The sequence below is a fragment of the Podarcis erhardii genome (genome assembly GCF_964252035.2).
Source record: "Podarcis erhardii genome assembly, chromosome: Z".
NCBI lineage: Eukaryota > Metazoa > Chordata > Lepidosauria > Squamata > Lacertidae > Podarcis > Podarcis erhardii.
The window spans coordinates 44,255,351-44,281,696 of NC_138504.1; the positions used below are offsets into that span (position 1 = coordinate 44,255,351).

The window sequence follows — 26,346 nt, forward strand, 5'->3', positions numbered from 1 at the left end:
CTTCTTCTTCTTTGGCAATCACTCACAGATCGTCTTCCATGAATATGGTCTTAACAGTGTGTCCGTAAGTGACTGTGGAGGCCAATTCTGGACTCGCACGTCCTTCCATAGTGGGAACGTAAGTTACCAGGCAGGAGTTGATTATGGTGAGGATTTGCCAAATGTGCCTTCCTCTTAGCTCATTTCTTCCATTTGTCCTCAGTTTGTGCTTCTTCAAAGCCCATGACACCTTTGGTAGAGGCTGTTCTCCAACTGGAGCGCTCGCAGTCCAGTGTTTCCCAGTTGTTGGTGTTTATACTATATTTTTAAAGGTTTGCCCTGAGGGCATCTTAAAACCTCTTTTGTTGTCCACCAGTATTTCACTTTCCATTTTTGAGTTGGGAGAAGAGTAGTTGCTTTGGAAGATGATAATCAGGCATCCAAACACCATGAGCAGTCCAACAAAGTTGATGTCAAAGAATCATTGCTTCAACAATGGTGATCTTTGCTTCTTCCGGTAATCTGACATTAGGTTGCTTACCTTCCTAAGTGATATGTAATTTTTTATTTTTTTGGGAGACACCACTGATGGAATCTTTGGAAGAGTAGGAAATGGCGTTTATAAGTGGTCCGTGTTTCACAAGTGCACAGTAAGGTTGGTAGTACAATAGCTTTGTAAACGAGCATTTTAGGGAAGTTTTTAATGTTTGAAGTTTTTAATGTCTGAAGTTCTATTCTGTTTTTAGTATTCTATTAGAAGCAGCCCAGAGTGGCTGGGGAAACCCAGCCAGATGGGTGGGGTATAAATTTTAAAAAGTAAAAAAAATTAAAAATTAAAAACTAAAAATATTTTTGTTTCCCTGCAAATGTCCTGGTCCTCAAACACCACATGCTTCAATTGGTAGAAATCTGCACTCACACAGCTCAGGCAATGCTGAATTTTGGCATCAGTGTCGGCCCTTGTGGAAAGATAATTGCCTAGGTAGAAAAAATAATTGAGATTTTCCAATGTTACACCATTAAGTTGGATTTGTGGTGCTGCAAAGGGTTTTTTGTGCTTATTGATGCAGCACTTTGGTTTTTGGGATGTTGTGTGATAGGCAGAGCTTTCCATAAGCTTCTGTGAAGATATTTAGGATGGTTTGGAGGTCATCCTCTGAGTGTGCACACACTATGTTGTCATCAGTATATTGAAGCTCTATGACGGAGGTTATGGTAACCTTATTCTTTGCTTTCAGCCTGCTCAGATTGAAGAGCTTTCCATCTGTTCAATATATGATTTCTACTCCGGTGGGGAGTTTCCCTTTGACAAAGTGTAGGATAATGGCAATGAAAATAATAAATAGAGTTGAGGTGATAACACATCCTTGTTTAACATCTATTCCCACTGTGAATGGCTCACTTTGAGAGCCATTGTTATCTGCGAATGTTGCTGTCATATTATCGTGGAGGAGCTGAAGGATGTTCACAAATTTATCTGGGCAGCCAGTTTTCAGAAGGACAGTCCACAAGGCAGTACAATTTACAGTGTTGAAGGTCTTGGTCAGGTCAACCCCATATACAGGGGTTAGTTTTGCTCTCTGGATTTTTCTTGAAGCTGTTGAGCAGTGAAAATCATGTCCACTGCCCCCCTAGCTTGAAAACCATTTTGTGATTCAGGAAGGGTATCCTCAGATATAGTTAGAAGATGGTTTGTTAAGATCCTTCCAAGAATTTTTCCAGCCCCAGCTAATAAAGAGATGCCTCAATACAGTAGTTTCTGCAATCTGTTCTATTACCTTTTTAATAAAGATTGATAATTTTGGCAACCCTAAAGTCTGCTGAGATCTCCTCTCTCCCAGATTTTCTTTTTATGAGCTTGTGAAATTGTTCTGTAAGCAGGGGCATAGGAAGTGGGGCAGTGGGGGCGGAGCGCCCCAGATGCCCTCACTGAGGGGGGTGACATTCAGCGTGCCACCTGCCGGCGACTCTCATGCCTACCGTGAGCTCTTGGGGTAAGGTGGGGAGCTGTACTCCTTTGGCAGCAGCATTCCCCTCTTCCCCCTTCATTTTGACAGCTTGGGGGAATGCTTGGGAGTCGTGGGCGGGTGGCGCACCGAGTGTCTGCCATGGGCGGCTCATTCCGCCCCCGTGAGCAGCTTGCTCCTGGGCAGTGTGGATATAACCTCCACCACTGTCTGTAAGTTCATTTCTGACCACTTTGAAGACTTTGGCAAGTATCCCATCAGGTTCACTGGCTTTGTTGTTTTTCATTTGGTTAATAGCTGTACACATCTCTCCCAAATCTGGAGATACTGCAAGCTCATCTCTAATTTGTTTTTGCGGGATTTGCGAGAGGACCATGGCAGCTCCTGGGGGTTGCGGTTAAGGAGATGCTGGTAATGTTCTTTCCAGGGTAACGGAAGTGTGGTACCATCTGTGGGAGGCTTATACCATAATATATTGGCCCATAAATTGTCTTTGTGGCTTTAAAAAAGTCCCATGTATCATAAGTGTTGGCTAAGTGTTGGATCCCTTGAGCTTTTATATCCACCAGGTGTTCTTTAGTTCTCTGGTTCTTCTTTGAAACTCGGCCTTAGCGTAGGTTTTTTTCCTTAGTGATGCAGTTTCTATTTTTTTGCCAGATCTTTTCTTGTTGATAATGCATTCTATCTCACTATCATTCTCATCAAACCAGTCCTGCTGTTTCTTGGTTGGTATCCAATAGTTTGTTCACTGGCCGTAGTAATGGATATTTTAGCTTGGTCAAGTGTTCCTTGATGCTATCAGGGAACTCCGAAAGCAGGTGGTCCTTAAGAGTCATTTGGAAGCAAGCCCACTTAATAGAATCTTGAAGGGCTTGAGTGTTCATTTTACACCTTGGTTTCCTTCCTTGAAGCCTGTGTTGAGGTACAATGTTAATAGCCATTGTGGAATGTGTTAATTGGTGATATGTCCAGCACTCGTCGGCACTTGTCATGGCTCTGTAAGGAGCACATCACACCAATCTTTAGCTTGGACTATTATATCATTTAAGAGGTGCCAGTGTTTCAAGTTAGGGTGCTTCCATGATTATTATTTTTTTGAAGAGTGTGTTGGTAATAACAAGGTTATGTGCTGCACATATAGTCAAAAGTAAAATTCCATTCTGGTTGCTGTTGCCAATTCCTTCTTTCACAATAGTTCCTGGCCACAGATTGAAATCTCATGCAACTCTTGTGTTAAAATCACCCAGGAGGATAATCTCCTTAGGTGTCTCTGATAGGATGGCATCCAGCTGAGAATAATATTTTTCTTTAATGTCTTCATTGGCACCCAGTGTAGGTGCATAAAAACTTAGAATAGTCACCAGCTAGTTTTTGGTGAGTTTTATTTGAAGGGTTGAATGTTGCTCATTAATGCCAGTAAGGACTTGTGACAAGAGCTTCACAAAATCATTTTTTATAGCAAAGCCTACTCCATGTATTCTTCATTCTTGTTCAGGTACATCTTTCCAGAAGAATGTATAGCCTCCTTTTTCTTCCTTCAATTATAGCTCTCCTGCTTTTTGAGTTTCTTGAAGTGCTGCAATATCAATATTAAAACATCACAACTCTCTGGCAATGATTGCAGTCCTGCATTCAGGATGCTCATTATCTGTGTTATTCAACAAAGTGCGTATATTACATGTTCCAAATTTCAATTGTCTTTTACAACCGCTGTGTGGTGATCCAGTCAGGGGGGAAAGAAGCAGACTATGTTTAGGGCACTTTTTCTAGCCCCTCCCCCTTTTCAGGGTAAGCAGAGTGAATCCTAAATAGGACCACTTACAGGAACATGCAAGCCCACTTGTGGTGACAAGGTGATGATCCTGCAAGTGAGACACAGAATACTATGGACACAATGGCCATGAAACACTTGTTTCATGCTGTCCTCACAGTATGGCTTGGCGGAGGATTATTAGGAAATTGTAATGTATACCAATGGTTGGTGTCTATTTAGTGCTCAGTGCTGCTTCAAATACCAACGCCAAATTGAAATTTGGTTCCCACTTCAATGCATGCCAAAGCTTCTATCAACTTCAGTGGAGCAAAGGACTTGTACAGATTCTGCTTTGGAACATTCATTCTGAACCCCTAGCTCAGTGCTTGGGGCAAGGCGGCTGCCCCCTTACTTTCTGATAGCCCCCTAAGTAAAAGGACAGAGTAGTAATTTGACTTAAACTGAAGGAGCTGGGGGGGAGGGGAGATGGGTTTTATTAAGGGCTACACAGTTCAAGCCCCTCACCCCCAGAATAAAGCCTAGAATAGAGGAGGTCCTTCTATTACAGAGAGAGGCTATAGAACCCAGCCTCTTGGTTAAAGGCGTTGTTCTGAGTGAATCTCAACCCCCCGTCTCTCCTGCTTCCTCATTCGTCACATCTATGGGTACTACTATGTGCCCTCTGTCTTTGAGCTCTTTGCTTTCCTACTTTCAAGGCTCGCTGGGTTCTGGAGAAGAGTGACTAGTGGGGTGCCACAGGGTTCTGTCTTGGGCCCCGTCTTATTCAACATCTTTATCAACGACTTGGATGATGGACTCAAGGGCATCCTGATCAAATTTGCAGATGACACCAAACTGGGAGGGGTGGCTAACACCCCAGAGGACAGGATCACACTTCAAAACGACCTTGACAGATTAGAGAACTGGGCCAAAACAAACAAGATGAATTTTAATAGGGAGAAATGTAAAGTATTGCACTTGGGCAAAAAAAATGAGAGGCACAAATACAAGATGGGTGACACCTGGCTTGAGAGCAGTACATGTGAAAAGGATCTAGGAGTCTTGGTTGACCACAGACTTGACATGAGCCAACAGTGTGACGCGGCAGCTAAAAAAGCTAATGCAATTCTGGGCTGCATCAATAGGAGTATTGCATCTAGATCAAGGGAAGTAATAGTGCCACTGTATTCTGCTCTGGTCAGACCTCACCTGGAGTACTGTGTCCAGTTCTGGGCACCACAGTTCAAGAAGGACACTGACAAACTGGAACGTGTCCAGAGGAGGGCAACCAAAATGGTCAAAGGCCTGGAAACGATGCCTTATGAAGAACGGCTAAGGGAGCTGGGCATGTTTAGCCTGGAGAAGAGGAGGTTAAGGGATGATGATGATGATGATGATGATGATGATGATGATGATAATAATAATAATAATAATAATAATAATAATAATAATAATAATTTATTATTTGTACCCCGCCCATCTGGCTGGGTTTCCCCAGCCACTCTGGGCGGCTTCCATAAAAACCAGAAATACACTAAAATATCACAGATTAAAAACTTCCCTGAACAGGGCTGCCTTAAGATGTCTTCTGAATGTCAGGTAGTTATTTATCGCTTTGACATCTGATGGGAGGGCGTTCCACAAGGCGGGTGCCACTACCGAGAAGGCCCTCTGCCTGGTTCCCTGTAGCTTTGCTTCTCGTAATGAGGGAACCGCCAGAAGGCCCTCGGCGCTGGACCTCAGCGTCCGGGCAGAACGATGGGGGTGGAGACGCTCCTTCAGGTATACTGGGCCGAGGCCGTTTAGGGCTTTAAAGGTCAACACCAGCACTTTGAATTGTGCTCGGAAACGTACTGGGAGCCAATGTAGGTCTTTCAAGACCGGTGTCATGTGGTCTCGGTGGCCGCTCCCAGTCACCAGTCTAGCTGCCGCGTTCTGGATTAGTTGTAGTTTCCGGGTCACCTTCAAAGGTAGCCCCACGTAGAGCGCATTGCAGTAGTCCAAGCGGGAGATAACTAGAGCATGCACCACTCTGGCGAGACAGTCCGCGGGCAGGTAGGGTCTCAGCCTGCGTACCAGGTGGCGTTGGTAGACAGCTGCCCTGGATACAGAATTGACCTGCGCCTCCATGGACAGCTGTGAGTCCAAAATGACTCCCAGGCTGCGCACCTGGTCCTTCAGGGGCACAGTTACCCCATTCAGGACCAGGGAGTCCTCCACACCAGCCCGCCCCCTGTCCCCCAAAAACAGTACTTCTGTCTTGTCAGGATTCAACCTCAATCCATTAGCCGCCATCCATCCTCCAACCGCCTCCAGGCACTCACACAGGACCTTCACCGCCTTCACTGGTTCTGATTTGAAAGAGAGGTAGAGCTGGGTATCATCTGCATATTGATGGACACCCAGTCCAAACCCCCTGATGATCTCTCCCAGCGGCTTCATATAGATGTTAAAAAGCATGGGGGAGAGGACGGAACCCTGAGGCACCCCACAAGTGAGGGCCCAGGGGTCTGAACACTCATCCCCCACCACCACTTTCTGAACACGGCCCAGGAGGAAGGAGTGAAACCACTGTATAACAGTGCCCCCAGCTCCCAGCCCCTCTAGACGGTCCAGAAGGATGTTATGGTCGATTGTATCAAAGGCCGCTGAGAGATCCAGCAGAACTAGGAAACAGCTCTCACCTTTGTCCCTAGCTCGCCGGAGATCATCAACCAGCGCGACCAAGGCAGTTTCAGTCCCATGATGAGGCCTGAATCCCGATTGGAAGGGATCCAAATGGTCCGCATCCTCCAGGCGTGCCTGGAGTTGTTCAGCAACCACACGCTCAATCACCTTGCCCAAGAATGGAAGATTTGAGACTGGGCGATAGTTGGCCATACTGGCCGGGTCTAAAGATGTTTTTTTAAGAAGCGGTTTGATGACCGCCTCTTTCAGCGGATCTGGGAATGCTCCCTCACAGAGGGAAGCATTCACCACCCCGCCGAGCCTATCGCCCAGCCCTTCCCGGCTTGCTTTTATTAGCCAGGATGGGCAAGGATCCAGGAGACAGGTGGTTGGTTTCACGCGTCCAAGCAGCCTGTCCACATCCTCGGGGGTAATGGATTGAAATCGATTGATAGCCATGTTCAAATATATAAAAGGATATCACATAGAGGAGGGAGAAAGGTTGTTTTCTGTTGCTCCAGAGAAGCGGACACGGAGCAATGGTTCCAAACTACAAGAAAAAAGATTCCACCTAAACATTAGGAAGAACTTCCTGACAGTAAGAGCGGTTCGACAGTGGAATTTGCTGCCAAGGAGTGTGGTGGAGTCTCCTTCTTTGGAGGTCTTTAAGCAGAGGCTTGACAACCATATGTCAGGAGTGCTCTGATGGTGTTTCCTGCTTGGCAGGGGGTTGGACTCGATGGCCCTTGTGGTCTCTTCCAACTCTATGATTCTATGATTCTATGATTCTAGTGTTTGGGATGCTTTCTAATGACACCATGTCAGTCAGCTGTCACGCTGCTTCTGCCTCCTCCTCTCCCATTATTTCCCAGCTTTCCCCCTCATCTGCCTCTGAACTGTGACCTCCCACAAACCACTGTTGTAAATCTATACTGTCTTCTTCCTCCTCTACCCTGGAAGGGTCAGAATGGGGAGGCAGTCTCCACCATTCCTCCTCTGCCCAGTTCCTGACACCTTGGCAAGGTTCCCTTTAATGCATTTTCATTTGGTGGTACTGGGTCATTCACAGAGGGTCTTGGCACTGCCATTTTATGTAATTTCTGACAATACCCCCAAATGTGGTGTCATTCTGTGGAATTGTGGGGAATTTAAATTGCAACTTGGTGCTGGAGGATTTTTTTATTTTATGGGTGCCCTGGAAAGGCATCAGCAATGGGGACAGGTGGGGGAAGCACTTTGGACCTCCTTTAGGGATGAAAGGTAAGGTGTGTAATATATCTAAGTTATTATTATAATTGTAAAACCAATTTTCTGTCCCACTGCTTAATAATGTGGAGTAACTGTGCAATAATCCCAGGTTAAATTTAGAATAATAAAATCTTAAGAGACAAGGAAAACCTCCTAGGTCAGCTAATTCCATGCCTAGCCATGGAATATTGCTTGTGATAGGTATTCATTTGTCTCATACAAAATGGTGATACAGAGGAAGGCCAGGGAGCCTTCTACAGCCTGGGGCCCACACTCCTTTCTGGGTGACATGCCAGTTATGGGCAGGGTCAGAGGCAAAAGTGGGCAGAGTGATGAATGAAACATTTACCTTTATACCAGCAGCCAAGAGTTCAGGGACACATTCCTCCCGGGCAAAAACATTCAAGGACAGTGCAAAGTAGTTCTGGTGAGGAGTGTGGCCTGAGGACAGTTGTGAGGGCCACACAGAGAAGACTAGAGAGCCATATTAAGGGGCCAGGCCCAAGATTCCCTACCCCTGGCGAAGAGTGACACTTTATTATAGAAGCATACTCTACATCTAAGTTTGTACTAGGACGTCCATTCATGCGCATTTATCCTCCATGCCACATCAAGCATCTGAATTAGTTCCTCTTTTCTATGTTAACTCCCTCCATTCTAATCCTCTCATGGTCTTCCATGAAGACTTTCCTGGACTACTGCTGCTGCACCAGCTGTCTGGCATTCTTTGCCTTCAAAAACATCTAACATTGGAAAATCCAGGCCTGGTTTTAAAATAGCACCATCCTGCACATGAGCACACCCAACTGTAGGACTGTCCTATGTGATGAAAGGCTCATGTTTTTTGTTTTCACCTATGTTGTGTTTTGCCAATTATGTAAATGTTTGAGGGGTTTTGCCAATTTCCCATTGCCAGCTCATACCGAGGTGCAATGGGAAAGCTCCACACCAAGAAATTTCCAATTTACTGCCTCTTTTTGTTTCCCATGACTAAACGGGAAATAGCTTGACGTGTCAGAGGTTCCATTTGGAAGAAGAAACTCACATTTGAGTCCTTCTTTTTTGTTCTCTAGGATAGCAGATCTATAAGCACAACGTTCAATGCTGTTAAATCGAATAACGAGGGGATGAAGGTTTTATGGTCAGATTTGCAGGGGTGGACTAGATGACCCTTGAGGTACCTTCCAACTTTACAATTCTATGATATTGGAGGGGGAGTCATGCTGATGTATATTGTGCTCTAGGAGGCTTAGTTTGATCAGAATGGAGTATACACTTCTAGAGTTAATGGTTAATACATACTTCCGGTAAATGAACCACCATAGCCGCCAGAGGACTGTGAAAATTTGTGTCCCGGGCTTTTTAGACTTGTCTACCTGTGTACTATCTGAAACCAAAGTGGCGTATTGGTTGCCAGATGCAATGTTTTTTCAGCTCCCCCCCAAAAAAGAATGGGTTTAGGTCTACTCCAGCCTTACTGGAGCTCAGGTGATGCTAGAAGTACCTGGATAAAAAGCTGGATAAAACTGTTATAATACAGTGGTACCTTGGTTTACAAACTTAATCCGTTCTGGAAGTCCGTTCTTAAACCAAAACCATTCTTAAACCAAGGCACACTTTCCCTAATGAGGCCTCCCGCTGCCAGTGCCCTTCCACCATTTGGCTTCCATTCTAAGACCAAGGTAAAGTTCGCTAACTGGGACACTACTTCTGGTTGTGCCGAGTTCGTAAACCGAATAGTTTGTGAACAGGGCTGTTCTTAAACCGAGGTACCACTATACTCACAACATATCTGCAGAGGGGGAAAATCTGTCTGAGTTATCTTTTTCATCTCCCTTTTTCACTGTCATTTAATATTAATACAAATATTGTTATTGTACTCCACTTCCTTTGGAACTGCCCCACCTCCTGCTACCAACACCACTACCACACCCCTTTCCATCAGCATCAAATCTTCTTCCCTCCCACCATGGCTTGCCTATTTTTAGAACTGGCTCTTCCCAGTATCTCTTCTAAGTTGAGTGAAGGATGATCTGGCGCTTTGGTGGCAGGAGTTTCCTCCCTAACCATTCAGCCCAATTAACGCTGCTGCATGAGAAGGCCCTTTTTGTGCTTGGTGGTTATCTGTGAAAATGCAAATTTGAACTTCCTTCACCACAGCAAGCTAACAAGATAATGACTATTTTCACTCACTGAACAGATTACAAACATCTGTGGAGAAGATGCAGTGTGTTCTATGGTGCAGGAAAGGTGGGTGGAGAGCAAGCTATGGGAAGCTGTTTCTTTCCAGTTTTCTTAGGAAGTAAGAACACTTGGTAAGGGACACGGGTGATGCTGTGGGTTAAACAACAGAGCCTAGGACTTGCCGATCAGTAGGTCAGCAGTTCGAATCCCCGTGACGGGGTGAGCTCCTGTTGCTCGGTCCCTGCTTCTGCCAGTGTAGCAGTTCAAAAGCACGTCAAAGTGCAAGTACATAAATAGGTACCGCTCCGGCGGGAAGGTAAACGGCGTTTCCATGCGCTGCTCTGGTTTGCTAGAAGCGGCTTAGTCATGCTGGCCACATGACCTGGAAGCTGTAAGCCGGCACCCTCGGCCAATAAAGCGAAATGAGTGCCGCAACCCCAGAGTCGGCCACGACTGGACCTAATGGTCAGGGGTCCCTTTACTTAAGAATACTTGGCAGGAACTACATTGCATGGAGGCAGGGAAACCCCCCAGCTCTAATAGTTATGTTCTACTTCGGTCTTGGAGGTCATTTGCCTCTGGATTCCAGCTGATATGAATCACAGGTAGGGAGAACGTTGTTGCACTCCTTTTTGTGGGGTTCCCAGAGGCATCTGGTTGCTCACTGTGAGAACAAAGTGCTGGACTAGATGGACCATTGGCCCAGTGTTCTTACTCCACTGTCACAGAAGCTCTTTGCCAATACTGTTGGGTTCAATCTGGCAGGGTTGGGGAACCTGTCATCCTCCAAATGTTGTGTAGCTGCAGCTCTTGTTACCATTTGCCAGGGTGAATGGAACAGGGAATTTGAGTCCATCAGCATATCAAGGGCCACATATTCCATGCTCCCTTGCTGCAACTGGGACCTAACCACTTCACCCCTGACGGCTCATCCATACTTTCGCTTGTCTTATGCATAGAAAGTATAGGTCCAAGCAGTTTCCCCCTTGCCCTGCTTCTTTCCCAGGGAAAATCTGCTCTTTAGCTCAAAATCAGAGCAAACATCAATGTTGCTCAATCTCTGCTGGAAGAGTGTTCCATAACACAGAACCTGTGGCAGTAAATGCTTGACTTCTGATTGAGATCAATCAGGTCTCTGTAACATTTTTTTGTGGGCAGGGGGGGCAGGACTCAGGCAGTCCCTAAGGTATCCTGGACAAAAGTTGTTCAGGGCTCTGTGTATCAACAAAAAAGCCTTGAACATCGCCTGCTAGCATATCAACTGACAGAGTATATGTTAGCAGACATGTCGCCCCACCAGCAGTCTAGCCACTGCGTTCTGCCCCACTGAAGTTTCCAGACCAGTCCACAAGGTCATATAGGTATTCCACCCTTCTGTATTAAAATATACTTGGGGCTGCTTACATATTAACAATAATATAACAATATATGACAGCATATGAACAGCAGCAGCAGCACTTTAAAAGCAGAGAACATTAGAAGCAGCCAGTTTTTGGAAAATAGTACCTGGAATATGTCTTGAATTTACTAAAGGCACAGATTTGCCTTATTCAGAGCAGCTATTCCATCTACTAGTTTACATTTCACACCCTTCACTGAAGATCTAAATAGCAAAACCAGACAAAGAGAATACAATGACAAAATATGCTACGTAATGTTGCCCAATCTGTAGTTATTCAAAGCCTAGCATTTGGCAGGGGGACAGGTGGGAGGAGCCATACGTTAAATTAATATCAGACCCTTTCGGGTTCCCTCCTTATATTGTTTGCAGAGTTGGGCACAGTCAAAACGGATGAAAGCCCCAAAGATCTGCAGCTAATACACTGCCTTCTTACCACCTTAACCAATGCTGCAGAGGGTATGTGCAGCCTTGCAGAAACAAGTAAGGTGTTTACCCACTTGTGTTGCAACAAGGCTCCCCTGACCTTGGGGAGCTCATCTGCATGCAGAGAAATGCAAAGGCCAAATTATCTAAAAGAGACGTTGGCACGGGCAAGAAGACTCGGCTTGCTCAAAATGGATCTTGAGGAACTAATGCTGTTCTCGGATGGCAGGAGAGCTTTTTTTTCCTCACACTGCTTTGAATTTCCCTGCGTGAGCCTGCATATCAAGTGGGAGCCGACGGAGCCAGCCAATTGCCACGAGAGTACCGCTCCCCCGCTTAAACTGCAAAAGGCTGTTTTTCTCTCTAGCCAGCATGTCCCTCAGTCCAATCCTTCGGCACAGCATGTGCTGGGGAGGTATTAGCCCGGGTTCAAAAACTATCATTACCCTCCAACCAATATGTCCGAGGCTTTAGAGCGCTGAACAGGTAATAGAATTGCGCGTGCACACATACAAAAACCCATAATAAAAGGGAATGAAATAGAAGCCAGCCCCGGGGAAGCAGATCTATCTATTATGCCAAGCTGAAGGGTAAGAGGTAAACAAGCTATTCAAGGCACCGAGAAATGTGGTGCTCTTCAGGGCAGGAATAATAAACAGACCAATTATTCTTTTTACATTTAGGTACTGCAAAGGACCCCTCTTTTTAAAATCAATGAAATTAATTTAATGTTGTTGCTGAATGACAGAGCATCTCCTTTGCATGCCTCTGTCTCAGGAAGGTTTTCCATAAAGAAAGGTGGCCCTCACTGTCTTGTTGTTGTTGTTGTTGTTGTTGTTGTCAATGTATAGAGGTGCCTTTGGTCTGATTGAGCAGGGCTCTTCTTTATGTTCTTAAAGGGCAATAAGGTGAGGTAGGGATGTATAGCCCAAGGTTTCATTTTCAAATTCTTAAGAGCAGGTTCAGTTTGGGCCATGTGAATAATCCATAACTGAGTGGCAAACCAGAAGAAAGAAAGTACAGTGGTACCTTGGGTTAAGTATTTAATTCGTTCTGGAGGCCCGTTCTTAACCTGAAACTGTTCTTAACCTGAAGCACCACTTTAGCTAATGGGGCCTCCTGCTGCTGCCGCACCGCCAGAGCACGACTTCTGTTCTCATCCTGAAGCAAAGTTCTTAACCTGAAGCACTATTTCTGGGTTAGCGGAGTCTGTAACCTGAAGCGTATGTAACCTGAAGCGTATGTAACCTGAGGTACCACTGTAGGTGATAAGGAAGGGTGGGGTCTGGGGAAAGGATGTCGGGGGGGGGGAACGACACTGCTTTTCAGCTCTTGGTTGCAGATATTGCTCTCTAGCTGTCATGCATGACCCATAATCATCATGGAGTTTTATTGAGAAGCAACAGTGAGGGAGATGCCAAGTGTCAGCTTTAAAATTAACTTGCCAAAACTTCCCATCAATATTATGACAATTCCTCCCTCGTCGGTTCAGTGACCCAACATGAAGCATGACAACATTAACATAACTTTGCTGAAACAAAAGCCTGCCATTCTGGAATTGAAGAGTCAGGGTTACTATATAAAGACACACACCCTCCTCCCTGGAAGAAGGGGGGGGGAGAGAGAGAGAGGTGAACTGAATTTTCGTGAATTTCAACTCACATGCTTAAATTGTTTGTGTTTAATCAGCACAGGGGTGGAATTTTGTCAAATAAAAAAGCAAACAACATGAAAAGGAAATTGAAAATGAGTTGTTTTGTCCAGTGTTGTTTTCATATTAAATACATTTCAGAGAGAGCTGTGGAAAAGCTGCTTCACCACCACCAAGAAAGGAGATTTTGACTAAGCCTTAGGAAGAACTTCCTGGTGGTAAGAGCTGTTTGACAGTGGAACATAAAGCCTCCTAATGTGGTGGACTCTCTACTGAAGGTTTTTTAAACAGAGGTTGGCCTCCATATGTTGTTGGACTACAACTCCCATCACCCCCATGCATGGGCTAATGCCAGCAGGGGCTGATGGGAGCTGAAGTCCAACAACGTATAGAGCTCCCCCACCCTGGACCTAGAGGTTATGATGTAGTAGTATATAAATTCTATCATTATCACCGTCATTATAGTGTACAGTGGTACCTCGGGTTAAGAACTTAATTCGTTCTGGAGGTCCGTTCTTAACCTGAAACTGTTCTTAACCTGAGCTACCACTTTAGCTAATGGGGCCTCCTGCTGCCACTGCACCACAAAGTTCTTAACCCGAGGTATTACTTCTGGGTTAGCGGAGTCTGTAACCTGAAGTGTCTGTAACCTGAAGCGTCTGTAACCTGAAGCGTCTGTAACCCGAGGTACCACTGTAGACAATACTGAGTTAGATGGACCAATGGTCTGACTTGGTGTGAATCAACTACCCAACAGTATTCCTAGGTACTACCTGATAAAGGTGGTCAGGGTAGATTCCTGCAGTATGGACTGTTGCTTCCCTGCCATGCCATCTTGCACAGTGGGTTGAGATTATTCTATTTATTATGGAAACTGAAGCTACTAAGGCACAGGAAGCAGGCTGACTCATCCATGTAGCTAAAGGGATCCAAGGAGCTGTAAATCCCTTTAAAAGATGCAGCCCCCCTGTTCCACTTTGTTGAAAAAGGCTTTTAATCCCCGGCATTAGGGCAGCTTCCTGCTATGTTTCACTTGCATCAAATTAAGGGCTGCTCAAACAGCTGGTGTCCTTAATGCTCAGAGAGGTTCTTGAATATCTTAACTGGGATCTTTGGCACAAACAAGATAAAAAAAACAGAAACAAAAACAAAAAACCTAAAAAGCAAAGCACTCCCAATCACAGGGAGATACGTAAACAGCTTATGTATCCTGCACAGAGTGCTATATAACCCATTTATCTTAAATGCAGTCTTGGGTGAAAGGCTGTATTTATTTCTCTTCTTCCATTGGGAAACTGAGGGAAGAGAAAACAAGAATTGAGAAACAAAGCTCGAACAAATAGCAAGGGAAGAAAAAAGTCTCCAGAGTTGGGGCTTTAACTGCAGATAAAATATAACTGAGTGGAGAGTGTCCATCTTTCCCCAGAGTGTATGTAGAGGGGAAGGCCCTCCTCCTCCAGAGGACACGCAGACGTATGGGTTTCCCTTGCTGAAGCTGTAGAACAGGAGTAGAAAACCAATGAACTCAGCTACACTAACAAAGAAAAAAATGCTTTATATGTGCTGTATGGGACGCAGGTGGCGCTGTGGGTTAAACCACAGAGCCTAGGACTTGCCGATCAGAAGGTCGGTAGTTCAAATCCCCATGATGGGGAGAGCTCCTGTTGCTCAGTCCCTGCTCCTGCCAACCTAGCAGTTCTAAAGCACGTCAAAGTGTAAGTAGATAAATAGGTACCACTCTGGCGGGAAGGTAAACGGCGTTTCCATGCGCTGCTCCGCTTCGCCAGAAAGCGGTTTAGTCATGCTGACCACATGACCCAGAAAAACTGTCTGCGGACAAATGTCGGCTCCCTCGGCCAGTAAAGCGAGATGAGTGCCACAACCCCAGAGTGGGTCATGACTGGACCTAATGGTCAGGGGTCCCTTTACCTTTACCTATATGTGCTGTATATGCATTATAACACTGTGACACCAGATGGTGCTGTGGAGTTCCATTTTTGCCAACTCAATTTCTTATACAGTGGTACCTTGGGTTAAGAACTTAATTCGTTCAGGAGGTCAGTTCTTATCCTGAAACTGTTCTTAACCTGAGATACCACTTTAACTAATAGGGCCTCCCGCTGCCGCCATGCCACCACTGCACAATTTCTGTTCTCATCCTGAGGCAAGGTTCTTAACCTGAGGTACTACTTCTGGGTTAGCGGAGTCTGTAACCTGAAGCGTCTGTAAGCCAAGGTACCACTGTACAAAGTTTACAATGTGTTTAACTGAAACACTTCTTTGATGTGTCTGGATCCAGCCCATGACTCTTCAAGATGTTGCTGAACTAGAAGTTCCATCATCCCTGACCACCGGCCATGCTGGCTGGAGCTGATTTCAGAGGCTGTGTTGCCAAAGATAGGCAAAATAATTTTTTCCAGGGATTTCCCTCTTCTGTTTACCAGCATGTTATTTTTTTGGCTAATGGAGGGAAGTCCACAGCTTACTCCTCTGGACTGGGGGAAAATGTGATGTCAGAAATACTAAATATGGTGTCCATTTGCAAAGCAGAATAGTATGAAGAGCTGTTTCTTGGTTTACTTTTATTTATGACAGATACACATGAAATTTGTCAGAACGTTACAATTTCTGCCCCAGGACCCATCAGCAAAAATGTAATGTCAAAAAAATGGTCTGGACCACAGCTCTATATCAATAAGCTGTGAAACTGTTGTGAGCCACAACAAAATATTTTATAGACATGAAAAATCAATATTTAAACTCACACAGCTGTGAAACTCACTGGGTAGCCTTGGACAGGTCACTAGCTCTCAGGCCAACCCATCTCACAGGGTTGTTGGGAAGCACTTCTAAGCTGCCAGAAAGAAAGGCACTGGATTTCTAAGAATTTCAGCTTGCATTTCAGATTTCTAAATATTGTGGTTACAGGAAAGCTGAACAAGAATAGGTGACATTAAATAATTCCTTCCTCTATTACCCACCCCCCATCCTTTCTCTCCTGAGCTGCCCCTTTCCTCTGGAACTCCCTGCCACTGCCTTGTGACACCTGTGTTGGCAGAAAACCTGAACCCACAGCTGAAGCACACACAATAAAACTTTATGAAAGAATGCAACCATTTTAAAGCAATGAGGGAAGAACACAAAACTTCAACACAACGATTTAAGCACCATAATGCACCAGTCGCTACAGAATAGTAGGAGGTGAGGTGGTAACATGGGATGAAAGCATTCAAAATGCTAGGTAAAGGGTTAATGCTCACAAGGGCTATGGAACTCTGTGCTGTCCTACATCTGAGACAGTTATGTCCATTGGCACAGCAGTGGCAGTTACGGTATTTCCAGTTACAGATAGGTAGCCGTGTTGGTCTGCCATAGTCAAAACAAAATAAAAAAAATCCTTCCAGTAGCACCTTAAAGACCAACTAAGTTAGTTCTTGGTATGAGCTTTCGTGTGCATGCACACTTCTTCAGATACGTATCTGAAGAAGTGTGCATGCACACGAAAGCTCATACCAAGAACTAACTTAGTTGGTCTTTAAGGTGCTACTGGAAGGATTTTTTTTATTTTGTTTTAGTTACGGTATTAACAGTCTTTTGTGTGAGAGCAGCAGGTATTTTCTGTTGTGCTGCTGTCTGCCTCAGAGTTAGTCAGTCTGCAACAGTATTTGTCTCAGAGACAAGCCTATGTAAGATGTATCAGCAATGTAAATAACACTTGTCTTGTATATTTAATCTAACAAGTGCAAGTACACTAAGTAAAAGTTATATGTGGACAAGATGGTAGGACAATGTTCTTGAAACTACCAACATGAATTTGATGAAACTGTGAGAGGCAGTGGAATACAGGAGTGCCAGGCATGCTGTGGTCCATGGGGTCACGAAGAGCAGGACAAGACTAAATACTAAACAACAACAACAACAAAATTTAAACTTTAAATGGAGAATGTCTTGCTTAGTTTTTATAGGAGGGAAAAGGGAACTAATTAAAGGGTCAAACAACATGGGAACTCTCCTGCATAACTCTTTAAATGGGGACTAAAGTAATTCCCACAGGTAGCACCGCTCACCTCGTGCTGGTGGAACCAATGCAGTGCTTCTGCTGGTGTGCTTGTACCATGCCAAACTCACCATCACCTTTCCCCCTCACCTTTTCGCCCTGGTAAGCAGCAGTGAGAAGTAACACTGTGACACCAGATGGTGCTGTGGAGTTCCATTTTTGCCAACTCAGTTTCTTATACAATGGTACCTCTGGTTAAGAACTTAATTCGTTCAGGAGGTCCGTTCTTAACCTGAAACTGTTCTTAACCTGAGCTACCACTTTAGCTAATGGGGCCTCCCGCTGCCGCCATGCCACCACTGCACTGCTCAATGTCAGGTCAAAAGCACCGCCCCATCCTACCATCCTCTGATGAGTAGATTGAATGTACAGCTAACTATGGAACTCAAGCTACACAGATGTGTATATAGTAAACCTGCAACTTATGCAGGGGTTTAAGTTCCTGGGATCGTGCCTAAAGCTAAAACTGCATATAGTCAAAATACATTGGGTTCAGTGGTGGGTGGGATTGCCAAAGTTATCTTTCCCAGACACCCACATGTTTCTGCTATCATCTATCTAGCTATCATCTATCTAATCTATCTAATCTATCTATCTCAAGTGCGTAAAGCTGAATGCACACAGGTTAAATGTGCATAGATTTTGGGCTTACTGTACAAGCTCAGTCAAACAATTCACATATTGTGAACTCCAACAATCTGCATCTTTCCTTCCTTAGAATTGTCTGAGAAGTGTTTGAGTCTTTGATCTCTAATTTCCAAAACAACTTTCCTCTTCCCTCCTTTTTTTTAGGTCCGGTTTAGCTTGAGAACCTGCAGGTGCCCATTTACTATAGTTAAAATTATTACTATGGAGTGATATAGTTACTCTACAGAGCCATGATGTTGATTTTTTAATTATTATTATTATTATCATCATCAACAACAACAAATATGTCCGCAAATCTCTCATTTTTCATGGACTACATTCTCTCCCACCCTGATACATACACGCCCTGCCTTCATATTAATTATATTCCACCAGTATTCCATAACTGGTTTTCTTTTTCTGTCTTACAGATTTAACATTGAAGGAATTTCTCCCTAATTATCCTCTGTGGGATTCAGAAATCCAGGCAGCGCCCCTGGCAGCCTCACAAGAACAAGTCATTGCATACTATGACATGAATAGCCTTAAGATTTGCATCATCATCAACCTTTCTCAAATGAAGAGGACAGTCGAGTATGGGTTGCTGAATCAGCATTGGAGGGAATCTAAAAGTGCCATCTGTTGTTGATGCAGCAGGCTCTTACCGCCTGTGATTCCAGCTTAGCAGTAAGATACCAGAATGAAACTGAGTACTTTCAACCATAAAGAAAAGGGAGTAATAACAACAGGAAACTTTTTAATGCTGGATATTTTGTTGAGTTTTTAATATTTTGTTGTGAGCTGCCCGGAATGGCTGTGGTAACCCAGTTAGATGGGTGGCATATTATTATTATTATTATTATTATTATTATTATTATTATTATTAAACTCTCATGTGCTTAATGGATAGGGTTTAGATTAGAGGCCTGAGGCCTCACTTCCTATTTTAATGACTCCACAAAAGGAAGCACCTGGCTTTTCGACTGAGGAGACTGGGCTTTTCCCTACAATAAAATCAGCTGCCCTAAACCCAGTTTGAATTTAAAAGAACAGAGGGAAAGTGGAATGGAAGCCAGATCATTCTTTAGGCTCAGTGCATGCCATTCAATCAACATCCTCTTTTTAAAATCAGATGTGAACTTTAAACTTCAAAAAAGAAAAAGAAAACATTACATGTATGGATCCTTCCTCAAAGGAACTTAGAAAGGTATAAAAGAGCTTTGCAGTCTTCCATCCCCTAGGTCAATTTATTTGGTCTAAGCTTAGAACAGGGCACTCTGCACTGCTGTACTCATACTAAGAGTTATAGCATATGATATCTAGAGCAGAATCTGGAATCTCAGCACAAACTTGAGAGTGTATGAAAGTATTCAGCCAAAAAATGGATAAATATAAGACAATTTAGTTGTTGTAATTGTGGGGGAGGTTCTGAGGAACTGTATGCATACAGCTGTCACCCCCTTCTTCTGGGGGGGGATGCTCAGAACCAGCCCCAGAAGCACCTAAACCACTAAAAGAATTTCCATAAGAAGAGTCCATGAAGCCAGTACACTCTGGTTCATGGACATCATGTATGGCTTCTTCTGACTCACTGGGTTCTGTATCAGAAACTGCAGAGCAAAGGGAATTCAGGATACTTGCAGAATCTGGGAGTTTTTGACTTTTTGACACACCCAACACTCCTGTCCAGATGCATATGTGTCTGTCTTGCCAACCTAGGAGTTCAAAAGCACGTCAAAGTACAAGTAGATAAATAGGTACCACTCCAGTGGGAAGGTAAACGGCATTTTCGTGTGCTGCTCTGTTTTCGCCAGAAGCGGCTTAGTCATGCTGGCCACAGGACCCGGAAAAACTGTCTGCGGACAAACGTCGGCTCCCTCGGCCAGTAAAGCGAGATGAGCGCCACAACCCCAGAGTTGTTCACGATTGGACTTAACTGTCAAGGGTCCTTTACCATTTTTATATACCCAGTAAATGCACATTGTAGCAAAAGCTGGTTGAGGGCGAACAAGGCATACCTGAAGGTCATCTGGAAGACCTGCCCTTGGTTGACATGCTGGGTCCTGTTGTTGTAGCCATGCAGCATCTCTCCAAAGAGGGTATCATTGAACTTCACATCTGGCTTAAGGCACTTGGGGCCCTCACAGATGTCTGACAGCATGAGACATGATTTGCCATCTGGTGCCAGCCTGTATTCCTCAACACAGCTGAGAACCAAACACAAAAAGATACATCAGATATGCACAAACAGCAAACAACAAAAGTCAGTTCCAGATAAAATCTATTACGTTGTTTCTTTTTTGGTGGGTGGGGGTGGCAGGAGTAGGTTAAATGGGCCAGCACAATGGTGCAGCATAAATATTAAATCTGATGCACCAAAGTGAGGCACCGAAATAAGGAACAGCACAAGGGACCCTGTGTGTGAAAGAGATTAAAAATGAGAGGAAAGTATATACCAAAGACTTGGCTAAAACCAGGACCAGCTTGAAGATTGTGGGGGAGGGTTTGTCAGCAAAATGCACTTTAGTGGGTCCCTCTTATTTTGTTTCACTTATTTAGAAGACAAAGGCAGTGGCAGTGCTCAGATGAGCATCAGAGAGGTGGGAGCTGCCATTTTAATTTTCCCTGGGACAACACTATACTAGGGTAATTTGGAGTTGAGTAGAGCACCGTGGGAGGATGTGGAGAATGTAAAGCTGCCCCCTTGATAGGCATCAGTTGTGGCCCCTGTCAGCATGCTGGAGCTGCAGCAGCTTCCTGAGGGTTCAACAGGCTTACATGAAGTCTGCTTTAACAGTATGGACCAGACAGATATTTTACAGTTGTGTAGTGGAAGTCATAAGAAAATCCCTCAGTAAGTTAAGTGCACCGCATAGCATGTTACAGAATGGGCAGAAAAACCTCACATGTAAAAGTGGGCTTAGCCAGAGAAAACCAAACCAAACATCAGAGGGATAAAAACCAGTCACTGAATACCAGTAACAAAGACAGTAAGAGTTGCTTTAGCAAAGAGACTGTACTATGAATCATGAAATTCCTGCTTTGAATCTTGTTTCTGCCATGAAATCACAAGGTGGCCGTAGGCAAGCCACACTTCATAGCCTCAGTTGCCCCATCTTTAATATGAGAAATTATACAGTATTGATTTATTTTACAGGGCTGTTCTAAGTACTACAACTAGACAATGCATCTGAAGTACTTTGAACAGTGTTTAATGGGTTAACACTGGTGTTAAATATTCCTACTATGAAGAAAACGATAATCTGCGCAAATTTTTACATTATAATGTTTTGGGGAAAATAAACAAAATTGATATTAGATATGTGCCTATAAATGTTTCTTGGACAAAAGTCATGTGAATTCCCAGCTATGATTTAAGGCTTTCCTCATGTGTTCCTAAGAATAATTTCAAAAGCCCTTTTGCAGAAGAAACAATTCCTCTGGAGGGGTGAGATGGGGGGGGGGGACCTCAGTGCTTCACTGTTGAAGAAATGTCAGCTTGCAGAAACTGCTGCTAGGATTGCTAAGAGTACAGCTGTCCTTCATATACCACCATGTGGTGGGGTGCGGGGTTATCACAGAGCAGATCTTCATGCAAATGAGCTGTCTAGTTTCGGTTCAGCACCATGGGGGAAAACTAGCACCTCCAATGCTCTTTGTGGGGTGCTCCTTGTGAGGTGGTAAGAACTGCATTTGGAAAACGCTGTTCTGGAGCTCAACTAAACCCTCTGGTGTTATGTGCTTATTTCACAATGTGTTCCTTAACAGAAAAACAGCAAGCAACCAGTCAGCCTTCAGGTATTATTGGACTCCAACTCCCATCAACCCCAGCCAGCATGGCAATGGTCAGGGGTGATGGGAGCTGTAGCCCAGCAATATCTGAAGGGCAAACAGTTTGCCACACTTCTTGTAGAAGAACCCTCACCAAAGCGATACCGGGGAGGAAAGGCTTAGCCCAATCTGCCTCATCCCTTGAATCAAACATTTCTCCTAATAATTTGGCATTCTCTTCTCTAACCCCACTTCCAAATTATGTCTCAACTGAAGAAATATTAGTCAGCTGTTTGAGTAGTTAATTGATTCAAACTGCATTCTTCTTTTCATAAGGGGACACAAGTTCTAGAGCGGTGGAATATTGAAAGTGTGCCGATTCTTCTGCTCCCATGCCAATCCACACGGAATCAGAACAGTCTACAATCTTTTCATTGCTGGATTTGAAAGCAAAACTTTGATGGGCTGGCTGCTTCACTGGAGCTATCAGCCTTCCCACAGGATGCACATTCCTCTTTACTTTCAGTGCCGAGAAATAAAGCAATAGACACATGCACGAAAAAGCTAGTTGATGAACTCAAAGCCCCCAGGGAGCCATGAAGGGCTGGGACACAGCAAAATCTCGGCTGCCTGAGCACCTGGATGTGTCAGGAATTGACAGATGTTCCTTGGAGTTACATTTCGGAATGTGCTTCTCCACAGCACAAATCCACACCTAACATTCCTTTGAAGGTCAAAGTGGTATTGAGGCAGCAACAGCTGCTGCCACAAGCTAAAGAAACAAAATCTGTGGGGAATTTGGCACTGGAGGGAAAGAGGTATGCAGTGATCACCCCATGTCCCTCTGCTCTGGGGAATGTGGCCAGCTGAAATCCACCAACCCAAAGCTGAGAGAAACCCCCTCCTCAGGATGCTCCTTGCATCCTTTATCTCAGAGGCAAGGCAAGGTGTCCAAGTCCAAAGCCCACAGCAAAGCTAGGGGACAAGCAACATCTTTAACCACAAACCAACTCTGGCAGCTGTGCTGACCTCTCTTCCACCAACATGACTTCACAGCAACAATGCATAAAAGGGCTGGGGTGTGCAAAAGTGACAGGCTCCAGATGGAACAAGGCAGCATGACAGTGAGAATTAGTGGGTGGTGATAGCGGCCATGTTAACAGTCACTTCCAGACCTCCCTTTAAAGTGACATATCCAAAGTTCATCAGACAACAGCAGTAGCAGCTTCCAGAAGTGGTGCATTTTCCCATAAGGTGTCCATCTACCAACTACCTTACTTTGTCTGCTGAATGCACAGTGTTTTGAGTTGGCTTGAGCTTCCATATTACATTTGCTTAGCCAGGCAGGAATGTTCAAAAAGCAAGCATACAGAAGGCTTTGAGACTGCAGTCCATTGAATCTGTACACCTCTTGCCCATGGGACTCACCCGCAGAACATGTGGATGGTGCTGGACATGGGTTCTGATGGGAGAGGGAGGGTCTGCTGAAGACACAGTTGCTCACAGCCACCATTGAAGCCATCTGAGCAGTCAATTCCCTTGGAGTAGTCGTAGCAACCAGTGCCATCCTTCATAGGCCTCAAATCCTCAGGGCACTGCATTGAGAAGGGAAGGATACAGTTAAGGAAGAGGGGAGCATTACTCTCTCCAAGTTGGACACCTTTATACCACTGAGATGCCTACTATTGGAGGAAAGGTGTATAACACAAGGTGTTTGTATTACGCCTTCAGAAGGCAAGGAAGTTTAGGTCCCCAAATGATGCTATCACTTCCAGGAACAGCAATACTTTACAGCTGGTGCTTAGGTCTGTGTGAAGCATCGTCCATCAATAGCACTCATGCTTTAAAAGCCTGCACAAACTAGAAGAACAACAGTCACTTGTGCATGAGGGCTACTGCTACCAGGAGATGTACTCTGAAGGGAAGAGGTTAAGATGAAAAAGTGTTGTCAATGGGTAACTCACCTGTGCATTAGAACCTAATATGAGTTCTAATGTAATGCTTACAGACTGTCATTATTCCACAGCAGAATTCAATCACATACCGGCAAATTCAGGTTGTACAGTTACACCTTGTACAACAAGCTCACTTCCCCCAAAATAGCTAACATTTTTGCAGCAAGGACAGTGATGAGGAAATGCACTGGAAAGTGTGAGATAACACTATCTTCATGCAACATTGTCCAACCACCTCAGAAAGAAATCAGGTTAAATGCTCACTAAAATGCCAACACGATCTAACCTCCCTGCAAACAAATCAGGGTGAATGCTCAATAAATAGATTGTCTGGAATGGATTCTAAGTAACAGAAATGAGTTTGAACACCTCTTCTCTCCTAGATTTATTTTCTACCTGAGTTTCTACTATTAATTGCACACACCTATTTAAGAAAGACTTCCTGTCAGGGGTCAATGTGAAAGTCATATTGAAAAGAGAAGATGCAACTCAGCAGTAACTGCTCCCATGGAGGATGGAAAAACGCTGAGAACAATAGAAATGGGCTATACCTGGGTTAGTATCCTTTAGCATGGGGATTGAAAACCTGTGGTCCTCCCAATGTTGCTGAATTCCCAACTCCCATCACCATCCCTGACTATTGGCCAGGCAGACTGGGGCTGATGTGAGTTGGAATCCAACAGCATCTGGAGGACCACATGTTCCCCATCCTTACTCTAGTCTAAGGGCTCAGCTAGATTGGTAAAGAAAAAACAATTTTTATGTGTTGTATATGCAATATAACACTGCGCCAGCAGATGGAGCTATGGAGTCCTGTTTTCCCTACTGGATTTCCCTGTTTAAATTTACAATATGTTTAACTCAGGCATGGCCAAACTTGGCTTTCCAGCTGCTTTGGGACTACAATTCTCATCATCCCTGACCACTGGTCCTGTTAGCTAGGGATGATGGGAGTTGTAGTTCCAAAACAGCTGGAGGGCAAAGTTTGGCCATGCCTGGTTTAACTGAAAGCTTCTTTGATGTGTCTAGATCCAGCCTATGAGTCATCCTCCTCTCTCTGTTGTGGGAGAGGAGGGGAAAGGAGATTGTTAGCTGCTTTGAGACTCCTTAGGGTAGTGATAAAGCAGGATATCAAATCCAAACAACAACAACAACAACAACTCTTCTTCTTCTTCTTCTTCTTCTTCTTCTTCTTCTTCTTCTTCTTCTTCTTCTCAGGCAGAGAGAGGGGTTCTTCCATATCTCACAAAAGGATCTGGAGGGCCACATATCCCCATATCCTCTTGAGTATTTCTGTTGAAAATAGCAAGGAGTAGGCAAGTGTGAGCATGTGCATGCGCGTGTGTGCGCGCATACACACACACACACACACACACACATTAATTCAGCTGGGTACCTGGTCTCTCGTCTATTATTAGAGGTTCCAAACTACTATCATCGTGCTGAAAATGTGACCCACATTTTAAATTTCTGTTTTGCAGCAAGCTCTGCCTGTCCCAAATAATTAAAGGAGACAACTACCCAGCAACATCTATCCATAGACATCCTTATTAAGCAACACTCCTGAATTTTCTTTCAACTGAGAGAGAAATAACAATAAGTTAAAAGCAGAAAGCTGACCAGTTATCTGGAGAGCAAAAGAAAGATAATAAATGTAGCCTAATAGCAGTTCCAAATTAAGGATGCATTACAGAATTCCTGAAGATGAGCTAAACAACAGCCAGTCCAGAGATGCATGATGGTTGGCTATAAACTGCCTGTCAAGTGAAGGAAAAGTCATAAAACTGCTACATTTTCTGTGTTGCTTTTTTCAAGGAAGAAAATAAAGGAAAACAAATTGGGAAGGGCTGCAGTTCAGTGACAGAGCATCCATCTTGCAGGTTTAATCCCTGGCAACTTCAGGCAGAGCTGGGGAAGAGTCCCTGCCTGAAACCCTGAGCCTCTGCCAGTCCGTGTACATGATACTGAGCTAGATGAATCAAAGGTTTGACTCAGTTTGACAAGAGTTTCCTATGTTCCTAAAAATACTTCTTTGTGACCACAACCCCCTATATCAGGCATGTCCATCAGGTAGATAGCTCCCCCTCCCCAAAGAAGCTGAACAAGTTTGCTCCCCTAAAAAAAGCTCAACAACTTTGTCCTGAACCCCAAAAAAGGGGGTAGATCACTACCAGTTTTTAACTCTCTGCGAGTAGATCACAGTCTCTTGGGAGTTGGCCCCCCCTCCCTATATGAAGGGAACCTTGAGCCCAGGGGCCAAATGCAGCCCTCCAGGCCTTTCCACCTGGCCCTCAGAACTCTCCTTATGACACACCTCCTCTCTCTACAAGCAACACCCTGCATTGATTCTGCATGGTGCCACAAGTTTTTGCCTGTGTCCCTGAACTCTGATAATACTGCTTGAGTGCCTGGATGCAGGTCAGAGAGAGGTGTGCAACTGCATGTTGAAACTGTCCTATTATACAAATGTTAAAATTATGTTTGTTGCTCCACTCATTTTTGCCTCTGGCTTCACCTGCCACTGGCCTGTGGCCTGTGGCAAGATGCCCAGAAGGGAATGTAGCCCCTCAGGCTGAAAAAGGTTCCCCACCAGTAACATTTGGGGGGGGGGCACAGAAGATTCCATCTCTAGTCTGCTGCCTGGACAACTTCTTCTTTGGAT

At 44.5% G+C, this 26,346-nt stretch overlaps 1 protein-coding gene and 1 long non-coding RNA gene across 5 annotated transcripts in view; one reads left to right on the forward strand and one right to left on the reverse strand.

Moving 5' to 3' along the window:
* Nucleotides 1-26,346, reverse strand: part of ASTN2 (astrotactin 2) — a 658,777-nt gene that overhangs the window by 214,356 nt on the left and 418,075 nt on the right. For 2 of the 4 annotated variants that reach the window (XM_081847443.1, XM_081847444.1), the window contains exons 12-13: nt 23,158-23,324; nt 19,977-20,165 (exon numbers count right to left, since the gene is read on the reverse strand). In XM_081847443.1, the coding sequence (XP_081703569.1) occupies nt 19,977-20,165; nt 23,158-23,324 (356 nt within the window). Of the gene's footprint in view, nt 1-11,304; nt 11,324-17,341; nt 17,364-19,976; nt 20,166-23,157; nt 23,325-26,346 lie in introns of those variants that run through there. The other 2 variants (XM_081847445.1, XM_081847447.1) reach the window with 2 other exon arrangements.
* LOC309333882 lies at nt 16,862-19,184 on the forward strand. Its single transcript, XR_014152752.1, has 2 exons — nt 16,862-16,960; nt 18,390-19,184. It is a non-coding gene; the product is annotated as an uncharacterized lncRNA (long non-coding RNA).